General features: G+C 39.1%; 2 protein-coding genes across 5 annotated transcripts in view; one reads left to right on the forward strand and one right to left on the reverse strand.

The window, feature by feature from the left end:
- The window catches only part of NAA35 (N-alpha-acetyltransferase 35, NatC auxiliary subunit), a 35,682-nt gene extending 27,968 nt beyond the window's left edge, over positions 1–7,714 (reverse strand). The window contains exon 1 of the mRNA XM_053968835.1: positions 7,695–7,714. The gene's annotated coding sequence lies outside the window, so the exon portion shown is untranslated. The remainder of the gene's footprint in view (positions 1–7,694) is intronic.
- A 783-nt stretch (positions 7,715–8,497) lies between these two features.
- The window catches only part of AGTPBP1 (ATP/GTP binding carboxypeptidase 1), a 63,285-nt gene continuing 49,873 nt past the window's right edge, over positions 8,498–21,909 (forward strand). For 2 of the 4 annotated variants that reach the window (XM_053932121.1, XM_053932122.1), the window contains exons 1-3: positions 8,498–8,722; positions 16,781–16,912; positions 17,952–18,022. In XM_053932121.1, the coding sequence (XP_053788096.1) occupies positions 17,991–18,022 (32 nt within the window). In that variant the 5' untranslated portion in view covers positions 8,498–8,722; positions 16,781–16,912; positions 17,952–17,990. The remainder of the gene's footprint in view (positions 8,723–16,780; positions 16,913–17,951; positions 18,023–21,909) is intronic. The other 2 variants (XM_053932118.1, XM_053932117.1) reach the window with 2 other exon arrangements.

The following is a 21,909-nucleotide window of genomic DNA, read 5'->3' on the forward strand; positions in this document are numbered from 1 at the left end:
CGCTGCCAGCAGGGTCCCGGCGCGGCCCCTGGGCTCCCAGCCAAGCCCGCATGCCGGTGCTGCCTCTGCCCGCCCGGGACGCGGTGCAGGTGCGGCGCTGGCGCCGTGGGTTGAGCGGGCGGCGGCTGAACTGAAAAGCAGACTCGAAGCAGGTTTATTTTGTCCTCTGTCAGACGTTCCCTTTCCTTTCGCACTCCGTTTTAATGAACGTCATGTGGTAGAGAGTACGTAACTCTGTTCTGTGCAGGGTCTACGGAGATGTGCTAATTATCTCCGTCGAGAGGGAAGCCAGCTGACGTGAGATGATGTCTTAGGGAGCTACTGTTTTAGTATGACTGAATGCTTGCAGTTTCAGGCTAAGATCACCAACATAAAAGACAGTGGCTAATGCGCTTTACTGACTTGGTAGAGGCTATCTTAAGTAGATTTTATGTCCAAGGTTTTGGAGAAAAAAGAGATTAAAATAAAAGAACTAACTTTATCCATCGTCCTTTCTATTCAGCATTCAAAGTACAGAGCATTTGTGCTTGGTGGGAAGCAAGAGGAGAAATTTCAGTCAGAGCTCATTTTAAACAATAACAGCAACCTACTTTATCTGAAAGAATAAGTTATCTTTAGTTTAATGGCTGTTGAAATGTCTGATGGCTCACAGCTGCACTATACTTATATGGAGTTCCAGGGATGATATGCAACAATATAGCAGACATCTTGTAATAATCCCAATGTTATGGTAGAAAGAACAGATTGTTATTATTGAACCTGATGTTGGTTAAAACATCTGTACATGAAACCTACCTGTCTTTAAAACAGAAGATAGTGATAGCTTGACCACCACTCTTTTCTGTAGTTGATTTTCAGGGGAAATCTATTTTTAGTTTCAGGACAGAACGGCTATAGTCCATATAATAATAATTTCATTATGAAATTATCTTTTTAAAAACCACAATATTTAACAAAAATTACTTTCTGAAAAGGTTTGAAGTTTATGAGAGAGTAATCCATCAAACCACCTATTTGTGGTTCTGTGCAGACTTTATGGTAGAAATTATAAGCTGACTTTTGTGAAGTAATCATGGCAATGGATTCATCCTAAATAAATGTAAGCAATTATCACTTCCCTTGACAAAAATACCAAGCATCAAAAATGAACACCAGGTTGATTATGTGTGTGTGAAATGACCATAGCAGTTAAAAAAGGTAATACATGTTCACTGCAATAACCACTAAGGTGAGATGCTTTGCTTTGAGAACATCAAAGCACCTCAACCTGAAATGATACAATTAAGTGCCTTGACAAAAATGCTTTGAAGGGCTGATCTAACTACTGGTACATGTGATATGCACATGGGAAAATCCAGAGAAATAAAATCAGTTTTTATTTATTTTTAGATTATGCACACAATTATCGTTTTTTCTGGGGATAGTTTACCAAAATTACTAGTATTTAAAATGCCTTGCATTTATTACAAAAGTATCCCTTTTTTTCCTTAATCTACACCACAAAGTAGTCCACAATATTAAGCAAGACAGAAGAAAAGAGCAACCTTCATATAATACTTGCTCGTTATGTCCAACACATGTTTTGTGCTTCTGTCACTGTCTTGGTGAAGTGGGCAGTAGATCAAGGATTATGAGGAGCTTGCTTCAGTATTAATTATGGAGTACCTTTGTTCCTATAATACAGTTAGTACATGTCATTATATACTTGACTTAAATAGGCTGCTTTGTTTAAGAAAACTTCAGCTAACCATGTGACAGTTTAGGGTGCAGTCATTTGACTGACTGCTATTTTTGTCTTTCCAAAATGATGTTACATTAATTTTGAAAGTACTGATGTATTTTGTATGAGTTTGTAACACAGGGTGCCTATTTTTACACTGCGGAAACTCACACTAAAGCATAATGAATTTTTTAGGGATACGTAAGAGGAGAAGTGAGCAAACTTATCCTTTACTATTTGGCTTTAAAAAAATATCCTGTAAAAGAAATGTTGACTGGCATAAGCAAAAAGGCATTTCCAGTCTTTCAAGTACTGTGTGAAATGAAAATCAGATTTAAGAGGTAAGTCTGTTTTGTTTGCTCTAAAGAATTTGAAGTGTGTAGAATTACTTATTGACCTTTTTGTACAAAATTGCAATTGTTTATCATTTTCTAAATAGCAGAAATCTGTCCTCTCCCTCAAGAGGTGTTGTAAGTCCATTGTGGAAATGGTCAACTGCTGCAGGATATCTTCCTAGCCTTGCCCCAAGAAGGAGGTATTTCATACTTGTTTCTGAAGATTATTCTTTACCTTTTACCTTGCTTAAAGTACTGCTGATTTTTCAGGAACTTACCATTGCTTTAGATGTCCTTCTTTTGGTGCAGGGAGAAAAGGGAAAGTGAGAGATCTCAAAGTATGCAAATACTGTCATAAACAGAAAAAAGGTGACCTTCAGGTAAACTGAAAATGATACACATTTAAATTGTTTTTTTTACATTGTGAGTATGGAGGTTCTTGATAGACTGAAACAGATGAGATTCATTTTTTGTTTTGGTTGGGTCATGGAGGGGGCATTATGTTAATATTCTGCATGTATAAATTAAATGTGATTGTCAGTAGGCATATGGAAAAAAGTGACTGACTTGGTATGAACCTGTGAAACAGTGCATCACTTTAGAATCTTGTCCTTTTCCTGCTCTGAAAAACAATGCCCACTCCTTCCCACCCCCAGTCCCTAGAAACTTAGATGAAAATATCCACCAGATCTATACATTCTGAATTCTCTGTGAAGAATATTGATGTGTTATTGCATTTGTAGTATTACAAAGGCTAAAGTAGCTGAATGAAGGGCAGATATGAAGTTGAACTAAAATGCTTTTTTATGCACTAAAATACATGCATAACAGAGCACAAAAGATCATCTCAAAAAAAAAAAAAGTGTCCTAACTGATAAGATACGTTAGAGATAAAGAGTCAAAAACAAATTCTCCAATGTGCATGTACGCAACTGTTGGCTTCCAAATGAAGGAGTGATTGTTTTTAAGAGTGATGGAGAGTTGTTAGCTTCATTATCTGGAACTGACTGGATCTGTTCAGTAATAGGCATATAGCAACAGGCAAGGCAGATTTAACTAGTAGAGGTTAAGTTTTAGTAGGAAACAATGATTAAGATTTAGTAGGAAACAGAGAAGAGGATAGGATCTAAGATGCTTTCATGTTGCTACCCACTAAGTTATTTTGAAGAGCTTTTTCTTATTCTCCTTGCTCTTAATCATAGAATTTTTACAGTCGGAAAAGTCCTTCAAGTCCAGCCATCAACTCAGCACCACCACCATGTTCACCATTATACCACCTCCTCAAGTGCCATATCCACACACTTTTCTGAACACTTCCAGAGGGGGTGACCCCATCACTTTCTTGGGCAGTCTGTTTTAATGCTTTACAGCCCTTTCCTGCTTCCAGAGGGGCTAACCATTATAATTTAAAATGTTTTGTGATTATTTTAGTTGTATGGTCTGATCCTGGAAGTCATGCTGTACAGCTTACTTAGTAGTAAATACTTTTTTAGTAGCCTGTAAAAATGCAGGACTGAGGAGCCTATCTTTGTCTGAAAACCTGTGTCTCTGCATGAATGTCAGTTATCTGTGGCTCAATTTGTTGTTTGTATTGCCTTGCCAAAATACTAAAGGAATACAATTTATGTAAATTTATAAACTTCTTTTTTTTAGCTTATGACACCTCTGATGTCCTTGCCTTTCCACACAATGTGCAGATTGGTATATATTTGTTACCTTCTCTAAGTCCATGGATTGTCCCATTAGAAGGTATATTCCTAAGACTGAATTTCCTACAAATCATAAAGTTACTAAAGTTGGAAAAGACCTCTAAGTCCAACCTTTGACTAATCACCACCATGTCAATTAAACTATAGCTCTAAGTTGCATGTCTAATAATTTATTGAACACTTCCTGGGATGGTGACACCACCACCTCCCTGGTTAGCTTGTTTCAATACTTAATCACTCTCAATGACAAAATTCTTTCTCATGTCCAACCTGAACCTGCCCTAGCCCATCTTGAGGCTATGTGTTGTTCTCCAGTTGCTAATTGCCTGGGAGAAGAGGCCAACCCTTGCCTGCTACACTCTCAGGTAGTTTTAAGAGAGGGATAAGGTCACTCCTGAATGTCCTTTTCTACTTTTTCTTCAGGCTAAACACCTCCAGCTTCCTCAGCTGCTCCTCATAAGACTTGTGCTCCAGACCCTTCATCAGCTCCATTGCCCTTCTCTGGACAGTCCACACTCCTCAATGTCCCAGGTCAGGATCTGCTGTTGACCCCTAGGTCTTTTTTGGCTGAGCAGCTGTCCAGTCTTTCTGCCCCAAGCCTGTAGCAGTGAATGGGGTTGTTGTGACCCAAGTTTGGGACTCAGTACCTGACCACATTGAATCTCATACCACTGGCCTCAGCTCATCCATCCAGCCTGTCCAGATCCCTCTGCAGAGCCTTCCTGCCCTCCAGCAGATCAACACTCCCACCCAACTTAGTATTGTCTGCAAATTGAGGTGGTACTCCAAATAATTGATAAAAGACATTAAAGAGGACCAGCCCCAGCAGTGAGCCCTAGCAAACTTCAGTAGTGACTGACTGTCAGCCAGATACCTCAGCCCAGCCATCCATCCAGTTTTTAACCAGTAAACTGCACCTGTCTAAGTCATGAGCAGCCAATTTCTCCAGGAAGAAGCTGTGGGGGAAAGAGTATCAAAGGCTTTACTGAAGTTCAGGTAGACAACGTCCACAGCCTTTCTCTCATCTGCTAGGTGGGTCACTTAGTCAAACCTAGAGATTTAACTTTGGTGGAACCCATTCTGCTCCACAATCTAGTATTACTGTTGCTGCAATTTTCAGAGATGCATTCCTGGCTCCCCATCAAGCTTTTACTTAATGGCTCTATAATTTGCCATCACCTTATTTTCAAATGTATTATTTGCTCTGGTTAAATTAAATGTAAATCGTTTCGAATAGTTTTGTATGCTTGTTAAAGATTCTGCTTGAAGTGTTAAAAATTTTGTGAAACCAAAGAATAATATTAACTTTTTATAAAAAATTCAATGGATAAACAATTCACTTTTGCACACAGTATTGTGTCTGAAAACAAATAAAGCTAGGACATATTCCTGCTGTCTCATATAAGTAAAATGCATCTGAATTGGTGAGAATTGTTATGAAAATAAGATCAGCAATGGCCTGCTACACCATTTTTACACTCTGAAAACAGAGTCAGGTTTTCTAAAGGTAAAGTTGTTCTCCTTAGAAATAAATCCTAAACTTGGAACCAGTTTACCTGCCAAAAAAACCAAGTCTAGGTTCAATTGTTCAGTGACCTTTAACTTCCATAAACAAATGTTTAGCTAGTAAAAATAGGAGTTCTGCATAGAATGGTCTTTTGGGTGAAATAATCAAGATAAATGAAGCACTTATATTCAATTATATTCTGCATTTTTTGTTTATATTGAGTGAAAAAAGTTAATATATTTCAGTAACTGATAATAGTATTTTAATTAGGCCCATTACTATAATTCATTTTTTCCTTAAATGAAATCACACTGTTTGCCAGCCTTAAATTAATGGAGCTACTGCTGGGTCCTCTTTTTTTCAGTAGAAAATTCTCATATTTTTAACTGATTTATTTTTGTCATGTGCCAGGACACATACAGAGCTGTTTTAAAACATTATTTTCATAACTAACTTAAATAAACTGACTCTGACTTCAACTTCAAAATATTTGAGTTTTATCTACACCCCCTTTATTTGTCCTTTATTTGCCAGAGCCTGCCCGATACTATTTTTGTATTTGCCTGAGTCATACTTGAGTACTTCCATGTCTTCTGCTTTGCTTTAGACAGAGCTATGCATTTAAAATAATTCCATTAATAGAATTCACAGACAACTTGTATCTGTACTGAATTCTGTTTTAAGTATTCTCTTACCCATTTCCCGATGTGACCAGTGTTACAGAACAAGTGAGACTGTTCCTGTTGCCAATGCACTGGCAATGTTCTGATAATGTGCTCTTTTCATTCAAGCTAGATACCTGCAGAAACTTGTAAGAGAGGGAGGAAGGTCCTTCTCAATACACACATGTTTTGTGATTATAGCCCATGGGTTTACAAGTTCTAGGAAGCATAATTAATGTTGAATTATTTGCTGGAGAAAGACCATGTGAATAACTGAATAAATGGACATCTGACTATCCGTTTTTGTTAATATGGCAGGATGAGGACTTATGTATATAAGCAGTTATATGCATAAATAGGAGGTAGGAGGACCAGGATCTCCCATCTATCATACCTCGACAAAATTAGTTCACTGCTCCTCACTTGCGTTGGTTTCTGCTAACTTGCCAGTAAAGCAGTTTTGTTCTGTGTCCATAAGTTATGGATGTATATGCATGCTGTGCAGATCAGCTGTGTACCATTGCATGCATGATAAGCAGAATTCACCTTTCTAATATTGTAACCCAAGTTAAAGGACTAACAAACAGTAACTATAAACCACCCTTCAGCTGAATCAGCCCTATGGAAGAGTTGCAAACTGTCACACAAAATGCACAGCTACCTCCTAGACAGTAGAAAAGACTTGGCTATCTTCACTCTTGCCTTTGTGAGTAGATTGAATGATGTGTATAGGACAGGAGTTGCAAGTGCTGTATCCAGGTATCTGTACTTTGAATTGGAAGATGAATAAAAGTATAAATTTAAAGGATCTGAAATCTGCTTTTTACTGAACAAGAATTAGAATGGGTAACTCCATGGATACACATTATTATTGGGAAATTAACTTTGCATCGTTCTAGTAAGGATTGTGCCTTTGTAATGGGTGTAAGTGGGATTTGAACTTGATTTCAGTTTGCCGGCCTTTTACTAAAGGGTTGCTTTGCCCATGTCAGATTTGTAAACCCAGTATAAAGATTTGGCCACAGATTCTTAGTAGTTTCTTCATTTGAGAACTTAATGAGAACGGAAATACCTAGTTGTTCCAGTTTGACAAGTGTCAGGGAGATTAAATTACCCATTTCTAGAAGTCATCAGTGATACTAATGCATGGTTCATAGCACCTCCAGGTGCTAGGCACATGGAGGTTAATTTGCCATAAAATGTTTTGTGAAGCGTATGAGGTATTACTTTTCTTTTGCAAAGATTCTCAGGGGAAAAGGGTGGGAGGGTGTCTGAGGAGGTATACAAAATCTTTGACTAATGAATCACTATGAATTTTCTTGCTTGCTTCTGTGGTACCTCAGTGCCCTGGGCAGTAGGATTCTTTGGGTTCAGGTACTCACCTGCTACAACAAACTGTGTGTAAGGCTGGGCTGAGGGGAAGTGCCCCACGAAGGTATTGCAGAATCACAGAATCGGTCAGGTTAGAAGGGACGACAGTGGGTTATCTGGTCCAACATCCCTGCTCGAGCAGGGTCATCCTAGAGCACACCGCACAGGATGGTGTCCAGAGGGTTTTTAAGTATCTCCAGTGAGGGAGACTCCACAACCTCTCTGGACAATCTGTGTCAGTGCTTGGTCATCCGCACAGTTCTTCCTCGTGTTCAGGTGGAACTTCCTGTGCATCACTTTGTGCCCGTAGCCTCTTTTCGTACTGCTCCCGAACCACCGAGAAAAGCCTGCTTCCATATTCTTGCTCCCCCCCGGTCCCCCATTAGATACCTGTGTATCTCACAGAAGTATGGACTGCTCAGGCATGAGTGGCTGGTGCGGGAGGCGGCCAGCCAGGGAGATGTACACGACTCAAGCGGCGCTGCTCCATCCGCGCTGTCCGGACGGGCCGGGCACCGCACTCCTCTCGGCGGCGCTTGCGCGCGGGCGGGGCGCAGCGGGGCCGGTGACGCGCTGCGGTGCGGGCAGGTCCTGCCGCCGCCGCCGCCGCCGCCGCCGCATGAGCACGGCGGGGGCGCAGCGCGGAGCCGCCACCGCCGCCCGGCGCCCCCGCCTGAGCGCCGCGGGGTGAGTGGGGGGCTCCCCGCCTGCCGCGAAAGTGAAGCCCCGCGAGCGGACATCGCCTTGGGCAGGGCGGAGCCGGCCGCAGCGGAGGCAGGGCCGTGGCCGGGGCCGGGGCCGGGGCCGGGATCGGGATCGGGATCGGGATCGGGATCGGGATCGGGATCGGGATCGGGATCGGGATCGGGATCGGGATCGGGATCGGGATCGGGACTGGGGCGGGGAGATGCGGGGCGGGGCTCGGCTCCTCTGTGCCAGGCTCTCCGGGGCTGCCGGGCGCGTTCTTGCGGACACCGGTGGATGCGTGCGGGGCCGCTCGGGCACGGCGGGTCTCTGCAGGAGCCGCGCCCTGCGCGCTCTCGCCCGCAGGCCCTACGGTAGGAGCGGTCCTGGTTTCCGGGCCTGGCCGCGGTTGGGTCTGCCCGCGGCACGGGGTGGAGCCGCCGGTGGCACGGAGCCCCGCGCCGGGCGCGGGACGATCTTGTCCCCGCGCTCCGTGCGGTGCATAGCCGGCCCGTGCGCGCTTCCTGCTCTGCCGGGCGGCCCTGCAGCAGCCAGGGCTGCGGTGAGCCCTGGCCCTGCCGGCCCCCGAGCACTGCGGCTCTGCCCCCGCTGCCCCGCCGGAGGGGTAGCCCATCATAGGCATTGGGTGGAAAAGACGGCGGTTGGGATAACATTTGCCTCATGTGCCGTGCGACTTGGCCTGACCAACGTCTGTTTGACTTAACGCTCTGTGGGTAGGAGTTTGTCAACATTTGGGGTTTGGTTTTTCTTTTTCTTTCTTCTTCTTTTTTTCCTTTTCCTGCCTCTTTTTTTTTTTTTTTTTTTTTTTTTGTTTATTTGTAGATACCGGTTCAAATGCTCGACAGAGGTTTGAGAAATAGGTTGCACATCAGGGTGGGGTGGTGTTTTTCTTCAGTGTAAACTGCTTTCAGGCACCGAGCTTTGTGTGAGATGTTTAGAAATCCTCACCTGGACGAGCTGTTACAGTTACTTAGAGCAATAATCTTTCAATAGTATGTATAGGCAGAAAGTAAATTCCTTTTTATCTGTATGGTGTAAAAACACCATGAAGCTTCTGTATAACCTTGTGGTGTGAATGTTGATTTTTATGTATTAATTTTTCCAGCATTAGGAAATTAGCTCTCCAATAAGTGTATTCCCATGAATGATGTTACTTTAAAGAAATGTGTCTGCACTACCTTTTTGGGTTATATTTCATTAAAAGGCTTCTCTGTTTTGCAGGTAGCTTTCAGTGTGTAGTTTGTGTAACCCTGAGTGACTGGATGTTGCTGATGGGATAGCCCCACCTTTTGGTTAATCCTTCATTGAAATTATAGTTATGACCAAAGAGTTTTTCTGGAAATTATACATCATGCTGTGTGTTGTGAGTGCAAGTCTGTGTTGGAATATCTTTCAATGTCTTCTACTGGCGAGTGACAAGATAATCTCCCTTCCTGAAGACTTTTTTTTAATGGCAAGATAATTTTGACACATAGTTTCTGATGTTTCAGTTCACTATTGTGATTTTTTATGCTAGTATAAATTAAGCAAAATACCTTTTTTTTAAACTTTTATTTAAAAAAAGGATTCTTTTTTTTTTTTTTCAAAAAGGGTGGAAATTATCTTAAACCAAGGAGTAGTCTTGGTATGTGAAGTGACACCCGATATATGTTTGTGTAAAGTAATACCTGATCTCAGGCTTAACTTTCAGTTCAGGTGTTGGGAGTGGCAGTACTCATATTTTAGTTTTCATGTTCAAGAACTTCACAGATTTTCCAAATTTAAACTTTTGAGCTTGAAGAATATTCAGTTGCCTTGGCAGAAGATTTGTATTAGTTATCTTACTGCTGCTAGGAGCAACTTCCCTGAAATTACGTGTAAGAAGCTACATGTAAAGAGAAAAAGGTGAGAGGCTCTGTGAAGTCCTTTAAGTTTACAGGAGGAGTTTGCTATTTCACCTTGTGTTTAGGTTTTAGTTTAGGAAAGACATTCAGCTTCTCACTCAACAGCTTGTCAGCAGTGTGTCACATGATTAGAAACTTTGCAGTCTTTAAAATTCATGGTGATACTCTGCTAGGCACAGTTAGGGATCACCTGTTTTTTGGCTCTCAGTATGTTATTTGAAACGTCTCCTTGAATTCCAGTATCTGTGAGCTGCTTGCTCTTAGGAGATTGCTCCCGTGATACGAGTTGCTAATGTTCAAAAGCGCTGAGTGCTAATCAAGTCACCCTGGCTCTGGAGTATAACTGCAGTAATTGAAGTGTTGAAACTCCTTAAAGAACTTAGAGGGGATGTCAGGTTTCTTGGAGTGAGTGTGAGAGTGCTGAACAAGGCAGCTGCTTGTGTGAGTGCTTAGGAGAGATTTATAATAGCAGTGTATCGCTGGGTACGTTTTCAGGCCCTGCCACTATCCACAGCTTAACTGTCCAATATCCTGTGCTAAGCATCAAGAAGATTATTAACTATCCAGTGTGTGTCCTGGATACATGGATGATTGAGCATGGTTTCCATTTGGAAATGCAGTAACCATAGAAAGACTGGAACTAGTAAGAGGGGAGGGAGCACCCAAACATCCTTCCTTTCTTTTGCAGCAGCTGCAGAGGCAGCAGTCCTGAAAATGTCACCCTAAAACATTTAGTATATTACAAGGCACATAAAAACTTCCACTATATCCTTTATAAAACTTAAAATTACTGAGAAACAGGGTGCCCAAGGGTTGCATACTTGAGATAGGTAATACTGTTTTAATTGTTTCAAGGTTAATTCATAAGCTAAATGGTACAAATCAAGATTTTGAAAGGGATAACAGTTGCTGGGAGTATTATGGGTTGTTATGATTGTGTTTCTGCAGATCAATGAGGTTTGAAGGGTTTGAGGTATATTTAGGTAGATAAATCTGCAACACGGAGCCATGGATTTTTTCCTTTTTTTTTTTTTTTTTTTTTTTAATTTAGATTAAAACCAGGATTGCAGGTTTACTTTTTCAAGCTTGTGAACTAGGAAGTTTAGATCTTTGAGTTGATTTTTTTTACAGACTGATCTTAACCATCAAGACAGTGTAACCCAAAGGAGCAATCACTGGGTCAGGCGCTAGAAAGCACCTCTGACATTTACCACTGTATTAAGTTTTTCCAAGAGCTGGCAAAAGTTCCTAGGTTTCCAGTTCTTGTTCAGTTCATGGTGTAGGGAAATACTTAGTTTGTGCTGTGGTTGTCCTTTTTCTTCTGGCTATTTTTATTGCTTCCTCCTCCCTCCCTGTGGCATTCACCTCCTACCTGATAAAAGGGTTATGCCGGCTGGGCAAGAAGTAGCTGACTTTTGCAGTATTTCTGTCAGCTTAAATCACATAAGCTTTGAATGTGATACTATGTGACCTTGATGACGGCAAGTTTGTCATATCTTGAAGTAACCTTATGCCTGCAATGCTAGTAACTTTCTAGGAGCTTCTTTCCAGGCAAAAAATAAAGTACTGGTTGGTGTTTTAGTCTGCTTCTTTCCCAGCAAATGCTTTTCTTGCTTGCTTGCTTGTCTTTTTTTGGCTACTTTTGTCAGACTTTGTTTTTACAGTCAAGTGGACTAGTGCTAATGGCTGCATGGCATAGTTGGCAGCCTGCTGTAAAGGAATTTGGTGCTTCAGTTGTCTGTAAAGTTTTATGTATGTCATTTTGAATGTCTGATTATGTGCTGCAGTTTATCTAGTCATGTCAAAAAGTCAGTGCTTTGCTATAATGCAGCAATGGGTATGCTAATCAGCTGACTTTTTATGAATACAGCAAATGGCATAAGGGAAAGGCAGTTTACTGATTTTCAGAAGTATTTTTTCTTTGACTAGTGAAGGTTGTCAGCCTTTTAATTTTGTTTTAGATTTACGAATTAGGCTCTCTTCCACCAAAAACTTATTTTTTTTTCTGCTTAGAGGTCTTGAGTAGTCATTAGGTAAGGGATTATTTTCTGCCCTTTCCACATAAAGTCTTAAAATTACATCTGGAAGAAATAGTTTTTCTACTATCTTGAACAAACCTTTTCTCATGGAAAAAACACATCTAAGGTACTTCTAGGTATATTATAATACTTTGGTGGCACTAAAACTTTTTGTACTGCTATATATTAATAGGAAGAGATAGCTGTTCAGTGTGTACTCAGTGCCATTCCATCCTATTTTACAATTCACTTAAAAAAACAGCTAGTCCTGATAATTGACTCTCTCTGGGCTATTGATTAGGACTTTAATTGCTATGAAATACAGCGTAAGGTTGGGCATGGGGGGGAAGTTTGTTTTTGTTTTCCAGTGCTTGTAAAGGTTTAGGAACTGGGCTAGGAATAGTCAACTTCAGGAAACAGATTGTCAATACCACATTAGTTATCATTCTTTATGTATATGGTTCTGTTTACTGGATTGTGATTGAGTACAATGTAGTGTTTGCCAACCTGAAACTTAATTGTGAAGCTTGAAGGATTTCCCCAGATTTTTAGTATGGTTTATAGGTAACCAAAGCTTTTATGGATTGTTCTGTAGATCGAGATTTTAGGATATAAAGCAGTTTGCACAAGTAAATATGGCATCTCCAAATAGCTGTGTTAGATATTTTACCTAACATTAAGTATCGCATTTTTATTAAGGAAGTTGTTCACATGAAGTAACTTTGCTACTTTGTATGGCATTAAAATAGAACTGCATTCTTGAAAAAAAACCCAAAAAGCAACCTACAACCAACCATTTTTTTCAAGAAGAAAGTTGTGTAAGTTGTCATTTGAGAACTTGAAAACAATATGCTAAGTATGAAAGAGTAAAGGATTAAATAGATGAAGGACCTACTTAAGGTACAATTGCTGGGACTTGTGCAAATGGGCAGTCCTTATGGTGCAGAAAGATGAGTTCAGGGAGACAGCACCACTGTGTTAATAGCAGTGGCCATTTCTTACTGCTGTCAAAGAAAGAGTATTCTGTCCTGGTGAATAATTATTTTGTGTAATGTTAGGTAACATACTGCTCATTTCTGCATGGTGTTTTATTTGTACGGTTTTGCTATATTTAGAATGCTGGTTATCATGGTGTTTACCTGCTCTCTACAAGATTTTTGAGTAGGTTGCTGTTGCTACAGAGACCATGACTCTTGCTGCCATGTGTTGCTGGTTATCCTAAATTTTTAACACAGAGTATATTCCTACAAATGTGAATTCACTTAGGTAAATAGTCTGTTCTTGCAAGCAATTTACTTCAGTGTTTAAAAATGTAAACCACAAATGTTATTTTGGAATTAAGATTGCCTAGAGCACAAAGAATGCAGAAGTCTTTTTATATGGTTTTGTTTAAACAGACTTATAAGTACTTTGAAAAAGAATATTTTGACCCATGAACAGCTTCTGAGACTTTGGGTTGCATGAAATGAGATAATATGAAAAGTGCATTTGCTTGTGATTTAGTCTGCATTGAACTGGGAGAACTCACATGTACTTCTGTGAGACGTAGAAGTGCTTTTGGAAGCCCAGAATGTAACCAGCTTCAGGGTTTCAATATAGGTTTTCTTCTGCCGAGCATTTGTGACCTTTTAAATAATTACGTGTTTTCTCAGTTCATACTTATAGTTTTTCGATTCAATTTTTAATGTGTTGCATTTGACACTATTCTGTCACCTGAGATTTTGTAGTCCTTCCTTTTTTGGTGTACTAGTTTGCCTTTTTTTTTGTACTGTAGCATTTACCAAAGATTTTGTTCAGCTACTTGCTTGCACTATCTGGTAAGTAAGTACACATCAAAGTAATGACTTTGTTGCTGCAGTCTTGTTAATTTTTTTCACCTTTCAAATCAATAGCTCTGTGATAATCAAAAGTGAAATCTGAGCTTTGGCTTTGAAAATATTTTGGGTTGCACCAAACTTTGGATACAAAGCAAAACATGGAAATAGTAGATGAACAATCTTACAGGTTTTGCAGAGCTATTGTGGTAGATAGACATAAAAAAACTTAAATTTTTGTTTTTCTCTTGATATGTATAATTTGATATATGATTTTAACAACTCCTCTGGTTTTGATAATAAGATACCATGTTTTAATATGACTCAAAAATATAACTTTCTATATAATATTTATTAAAAACATACATTTCTGGAAAATAAAAACTTAATAGTATATAGCGCAAGTAGAACAGATTGAGTAGAGTTGATAAACTTTGTGTTTCCATACTGGGTTTTGATTTGTCTGGTTTCCCTTGGAAAGAACTGTGTTTTTTGGAATGTAATTACAAAGCACTTTGCAGGAAGATCCTAGTATTAGCCATAAAAAATTTCAGACATCTCTGGCTCTTTGAAGTGGTCTATTTTCTGGTTGTGGGGTTTTTTTGTTGTTGTTGTTGGGATTTTTTTGGGTTTTTTAAAATTATTTGCATGGTTTTCTTGTGTGTGGTAGTTTGGTCTTGCTGGTTTCTTGAGGGACAAGAAGTTTTTAAGTAAAGAAAATGCAAAGGTATTTAAATTTTATTAAAATTACATCTATCTTTCCAAGGCAGGCATGTTCTGTGTTAAAGTATTTTGGTCAATGGAACATACGAATTCTGTTTATGTAAACTAAGAATGTCCTTGAGTTTCAACAACAGAGAGATTATCCCTGTTTTCTGTAAGAGAAAGTTTTAATAGCAGGATTTTAGCATGAAAACTCTCTGTGGTTTTGAGATATAGGACTTCTGTCAGTTTCAGTGAAAAAGAAAAGCCTAATGTGAAAGCAGAGGTCTATTGGTTAAAATAAAAATTTTGAGCCTCAGATGTGACATTATTGTATGTTTAATTTATAAGAATTTCTTTCTAGTATGATATTATTAAAATGACAACAGAAATGCTCAGCACTAAACTGTTGTAATTGTGACTATGTGTTTTTTCTTCCTAGTGTCTAACCTAAACCTTCCTCCTTTCAGTTTGAATCAATTGTGTTGCCTCTTGTCCTATAATTGCCCGCCCTTGTAAAAAGTCCCTATCCAGCTTTCTGGTAGGCTCTCTCTAGATGCTGGAAGGCTGCTCTGAGGTCTCCCCAGAGCCTTCTCATCTCCAGGGTGAAGAGTCCCAACTCTTTCAGCCCTTCTTTGTATAGGAGAATTGTTCTGTCACTCCAGTCATTTTTATTGTCCCCTTCTGGACTCGCTTCAGCAAGTCCACATCCTTGCTACACTGGGACCCCAGAACTTGTGTCAGTAAAATCTCCTGTGAATCCTGTTATGACTTCTGACCAGAATTATTGCTGCCTTGGAGTGGCTAAGCATCTTGCTGTTATTCTAGTACATATATATATATATATACACACACATATATACACATATATGCATATATACATATATATATATATATAAACTTAATATTCAGGAGGATGGAATTTGTACAAGTCCTCTGTAGGCACTCCCAGTAATACCTAATAGACACATCTGAACATGAAATCTGAATGAACCAGTGCAAGTTCATTTCTTTAGCCATTGTTCTGAGCAAAAGAAAATTGCTTTGTGATGGTCCTTGCCATTTGGTAGAGTAGTTTTGTGTTTAAAATATTTATCTAAGAACCAGGAGTTCCATGGATTCCATGTTATTCTTAATTTTAGATTTTGGCAAATGCCAGAATTTCACATGGAAGGTAAATACTGGAGGGGATATCCTCTTTGCTTTTGCATGAACTTTGTCAGTGAGTGTCATATTTTTAGGGTATTAAAAATCTGGATCACCAGAGAAGGGGACTCAATGACAAAGAATTCACCTAGGAGTGAGGCAAATATGTGCTTTTCTGAGGAGAAAAGAAAATGTGAAAATGATGTGTAACTTCATGCAGGCCATTTAATTTATTGTACTGTTGATAGCATTATTACAGCAATTATTACAGTGCTGCTTTCTGATCTTGTGAAGACTGCCTGTTTCCCCTGTCTAGATGGGAGGATGAATGAGATAACGTTTCACAGGCAAGGTGGAAAGGCAAAGGGAGATTGCAGACAGTCCAGCATTTATCGGTTTGGAGTTCTACTTAGTCAGCACTTCTTGCTCTCCTCTGCTTCCCTCCATATTGAAGTGCTTTCATTCAGTTGTTCTTGGTCCTTTGCAAGCAGAACTAATGCTAATTTTTCGTCTGCTCTGCTACCACTGAAAGGCAAGTGGCATTGTTTAAAATATATGTAAATTCATTCACCTTCTGCCTTTAGTTTTCTATTAAATGTTTATTCAAAATAAGGATAATATTAAAAGCTTTAAATTAATTTGGAAGGTTTTTTTTGCATTAGCTAGTCAAACGTTAAAGAGAATTTATTTTTTCTTTAGTATGCATAGATGTCCCACCACATCTGTCTGGATTGCTGCTGCGTGCATTTCTCTTTCCATTTTTTCCTTGCTCCTTCTCCTCTGTTGTTAGTTTTCTTGGGGTTTTTTGTTTTGTTCTTTTGCTTTTTCTTTTTTACTTGACTTCTCCCCTTGACCTGGAGCATCAGTAAGTACTTTAATGCTTACTGACATACTTTGTGGTGAATTTGGACAAAGACCTTGCAGTTCAAGATGGTTCAGCTCAATAGCTGGCTCCACTTGTACAGCAGTTCAGTACACAACAATATATAGACACTATTGGCACTGGCAGACTGTTCATCATCTGCATGACAGTGGGTCCTACTTTTGCTGGAAGCAAAGCAGCTCTTGGTTACTTGAATTCAAGGGTCTGATTTCCACCCAGTAAGACCTGCAGCCTGGTTGGAATAATCCAGACTTTGTAATTCATGAAATTGTCAGTAATGTGGTGGACAAAGCTCTTCTCTTGTAACTTTTTTTTTTGTTTAAAGGATTTCAAGATAGTGTACACCTGAAGGGTGCTTGGACAAAGCTAAGACACCTGTTAACTTGAGTCAAGCTGCAATTCTTCTGAAAAGTTAAGCATTTTCTTCCTGGATGCTGGGAAAAGATCCTGCTTTCAGGTAAATTTGGAAATAAGCCTGTTTCATACTTCATCTGCTTTAGGCTTTTAGCAGTGGAGTGGAATTTACCAGTAATAACAAAACTGATTATTTTTATGTGCTGAACAATAAGGATTTTTGAGAGGTTTTACGAATTTCTTTGGGGAGAAGGGGATTGGGGGAGGGAGTGGGCAGCTGTATGTGTACAGTTGGCTGAATTTCTTGCTTGCATTTCCCAAGAGAAGAGTGCTTTATCTTACTCATTCGCAGCACCCATATCTTTGAACATCCATTTTCCCCTTTTCTGTCTTCTATGTTCAAATTAACCACTGAGCTCTTGGAGGACATTTTTTTTTTCACAGTGGGAGTATTTGTCTGTCATTCATAGTACATCTCAGATGGAAGTACTGGTGCTCAGTTAATGGTCCTGTAGACTGCAACCTTAATTGCTTGGAGGCACCATTTGAGGAAGCGGTGTGCCCTGAGGACACTATGTCCTTAGATGGATAGGAAAATTGAGTCCTTGGCACGATATGGTTTCTGTCCAAGGAATGTATTGAGGTCTTGCTTAAATAAGAACACCAAATACTCCATGTTCCTCACTGTGCCTCTGTGCCTCTAGCCTTAGTTATTCTATAGATACATAAAATCAGAGTCAGAAATCAGTATGTTGTGGCATATCATACTATTGTCAAGTATGTTTAAGAAATGTATTTACTGGCTTCAGCAAAAACTTTACTTGATAAAATTCTGTCATTGACAGGAAAATAATGTCTAGTAAATGAGTGATACAAGTCTCTGTTTTATTGTAATCAGACTTACTGAACTTTGGTAGGCCTGAATTATAATGCAGAACCATACTCCATACTTAAAAAGCAATAGTTTATTTTAAAAGCTGGATCAAGTAGTGTGAAGGGAGAAGACCTTGTGATAGTGTGGAGAAATGCAATCACTGAATTAATTTTGCTTTTCTAGTGAAGGGACATTCAGTATGGTGTCGGCATTTCTTCTCTAAAGAACAAAAGATGTCAATAATATGTAGTTGTTTAATATCTTACAGGTTGTCAGAGATGGTGATTTGAAGAATCATATTTCCGATATGAACAACGCAAAAGCATCATCTGAAAAAAGGTAAATTTAAAACTACAGTCCCCTCTTAACATCAAGCTATTTGAGATTTGCGAAAAAAACCAGTTTTTATCTTAGTAAGAATATCTTTATCTTCTTAGTACAAAGATAAATATAATATACATTGTGGGTCTCTAGTAGGGATGTGCAAGTTGTCCTGAAACACTGAGGGAGTCAGTATTGATTAACAAAGTATCTTCACATTTAATAAATAACCTTTTAAATCTAAATTTTCAGTTAATTATTGAAATGTTCAAATAGAAAATACATATTAAATTTAATTGAAAATTTAATTAATTTCATAATTATATGCACATATTGGCAAAACAAGACGTTATTTCCACTGAAGGAATTAAAGAAATTTATAATACTGTATAAGAAGCCATGAATTTGTCGTAAGATGTATGTCATCCTGCAAAAATCTTGCAATCCAACACATAGGTAGGACAAACCAGAGTGGGATACAGATGATGTCAGGTTGAACAGCTGTGTTTGTTATTTTCATGTGAACTTGTCTTAGCTTGAATTTGAGAAATTTGTGAGATTCTCTGGAAGGCTGTTTAGCATCAGGAAACTATTTAAATGCTTTCAATCTTACTTTTTTTCTTAAGGTAGCACAGATTATACCACCTTGTTAAACCATCTAATTAGATTAAAAAAAAAAAGTAAAGTCAGCAAAATTGGGAATTCTGGCTTCAGTCTCAATTTTCTGAAGTACCAGTTGCTTTCTGTGTGAGGAGGTGAATTTTCATGAAGAACATGCTCTACTGTGAATTATGTTTGTATGTTGGGATCTATTTAAAATTTGACTTTAAATTCTTGTATGTAGAATCATCCTTACTTTTGCTGACTTTGGATGAACAGGTTAGGGCTTATATCAAGCCAGTTTTTCCTGGTTTTGTGACAGGTAGATCAAAAGAAATGGTTAAAAAACTCTTTGTTTTGTTCTTGTGGTACACTAGCCCCTTAGGCATTATAATAAGCAAAGCAAGCTGTCTGTCAGCAATAAGTATTCTTGAAAATTATAATGCATAAAATATACTATCACAAAGAATATTAGATGTTTGCACAGTTGCTACTTAATTGCCATTTATTCTTCTTTACTTAGAGACAAAATGAAAGTTTCCATCCTTGCAATTCAAAACAGTTGCTCCCTAAGTTGTGAATAAGTTCTGGTGACTCTGTGTACAGAGATAGCTATGAACCAATCAAAAGTATCAGCTCTCTAACAATTATTTGTTAACTGTGGAAGTGGTTGAGAGAAAAAAACCAAAACCATAGTTTGAAGTGATTTGTGTTGGAATAAAATCCGAACAAACTCATGAGAAACCTGCCTGTTTTAAAGGCTTACGGTAACATGCCAAAATGCAGATCTGTTTACTGTGGAGGAGGAACTCCCTTATACATCTGTGTGCTGGCTAATTGCAAACAGCAGTTTCAGAGGAAGTAGGTATAATTGAGAAACCGATGACATCTCTCATTTGACTATTATATTTTGTAAGGCTTCTTGCAAGGTCAATAGCCAAAAATCATTCTAAGATAATTGAATTTTTATGAGCAGGCATGGCTTAGAATTCTCTTTCTTATTGTGGGTAGACATGTAGAAAGCTGCAATGATGTGTTTTAACATTTGCATAGAGAAAGTGGCATACAGTGAGTAATAGAGGATTATGAATCTAGCACTTCTTCATTATTAGAGTTCAAATGCTTAAATCTTTTGGGAGTAAAAGGAGTGTCCCTGTAATGAGGAATCTCTCTTTGAGAAGATGTTTTCTTGTTGAGGAAGTTCTCTTTCAAATGTGAACCCTTTGTTGAGGTAGTTCTCTTTCAAGTGTGAAGCCCTGAAGTCCTCTGTGCTTCACTTTCTGGGCATGCTTCCATATTATCTACTTGTGGCTTTCCTGACCAGAGAAAGAGGAAATCCACAAAGCTCCCTGGTTAGCTAGAGTCACGTTCTAAGTTTTGGTAACACTTGACATAAGGACAGGGGTGCTTCCTTTGCACAGGCAAAGTGTGGGTATGAGGGGCATTTTGAACTGTAGCATTTGAATGTGGGATGAAGAAAGAGTTTCCTGCCTGTGGAGACACGAACTGTACCGGATCAACTAAGCTTGGTAAATTTCACCTCAAGATGCTTAAAGAAAGTGTGAATCTATCAGAGAATAATTGTTGATTGTCTTTGGACAGAGTAGATCACTGACTGGATACCAGATCAGTGGTAATTGATGACTGTCAGAAGGAAATGGTGCAAAATTTACTTCTGGATGTGCTCTCTTACTCTCTTTCTGGTTACAGCTAGTGGTGGGAAATATTCTGGTTTTTTACTAATAATCTGTAAGAGAGGGAAGTTGTTAAAATTATGGACAACTTGAAACTTGCAAGATCTGCAAAACTATTGGAGGACCAAATTATTTCAAAATACTCTTGTAAAATGCAGAAAATGGTTAAGAATATTTGATGGAAATATGTGCAAGATACTGTGCTTAGAGAGGTATGTCGCTGGAACAGATAAAGGATTGTTGCATTTATAGTAAGAAGTGCCTGAAATGACAATATTAAACTTCAGGGAGAAAGCCTTTCAAATGAAGGGATACAAAGAATGAGATTGCCTTTGGTAATTGAATCATTTTTGCAGGTCATCAGGGACTGGCTTGGCATATATGTGTCATGAAGAGCAGCTCTGGTGTTTATCCAGATCTGAAGAGCATAGTTTTTATGGTGTTATGAAGTTTCTTCTGGTGCTCTTTAGTCATGTTTTTTAGGAACTAAAGATGATAGAGACTCTATGTAACCCTTAGTGACAGAGTGCTCTTATGACAAGGCTTTAGAATGGATGGGGTGAAAAATGCCACTCCTAATAACAAGAAGGGTTCTTCACCTTGTGGGAAAAGTAGTCTCATATTGTTTCTACAGCTGTACAGCATCAGTGACGAGCTCAGGTACTCACTGCAGCTTGAAACCTGGAGAGCTGCATGTTGGTGTGTCAGGTCAGTCTGAGTCATCCCATTTTTTCTGACAATGACTTTTGACTGAGTAGAAACCGTAGTTAGTCTTCTTCTAGTTTGATGGGTGATGATTCAAATTCATGTTGAATACTCCAGTCAGAATTCTTGAGACTGGTCTGCATTGTGTTTGTACCAGTTTGACCCCAGGTTTCCCTTAGCAAAGTCTCCAATGTCTCATTCTACAAATCAATTTACTCACAGTGCAGTAACACAGCTGGTGCCTCTTAGGAGTGACCACCAACAAAGGAACCCCTGGGCTTTTATGCCTTCACAGTCCAAACAGAGGAAAGTCTCAGCTCTTCCTCCTGAGTTTTTGGCTGCTGCTGTGTCTCTGTGTCTGGTCACCACAAAACTCTGGCCACAGTGTTCAGGGTATTTAAGGTTCTGCAATGTTGGGAGCTTGAGAGAAAACATAGCTCAGACAGGACAGAGTTCATTCTGACTGTTTCTTATTGTGGCATTGAAAATACTGAATTCCATGGTGCCTCTCCATTTTGGAGAACTGTCTTTTAGATTTGGATCCTGAATGGTTCAAAATTGGTCAAAACATATATATTTACATTACAAATATGAGACAGTCTCATTACAACTTGTTGCTTTCATTTTGTTCTGAGGTCAGATGGGTGGTCACAGCAATATTACCAACTCTGCTGCTATATGTCTGCCTGGCTGCTGTAATTCCTGTCCTTTTTGATGTACTGTGCAGGCATTGAAAACTGTCAAATAGTTTTATAACCACTATGTAGATTAGTGTAGAATATTGGTAAATAAGAGTATAATTCTTGTTTTAGGAAGAAAACTTAGCCATCACTAAGAGGAAATCAAGACTTTATTTGCATTTCAGTGTTGGCTGATGTTAATTTTTAGGGATGCTTTATTGTGCAT

The sequence above is a fragment of the Vidua chalybeata genome, chromosome Z (assembly GCF_026979565.1).
Source record: "Vidua chalybeata isolate OUT-0048 chromosome Z, bVidCha1 merged haplotype, whole genome shotgun sequence".
Taxonomy (NCBI): domain Eukaryota; kingdom Metazoa; phylum Chordata; class Aves; order Passeriformes; family Viduidae; genus Vidua; species Vidua chalybeata.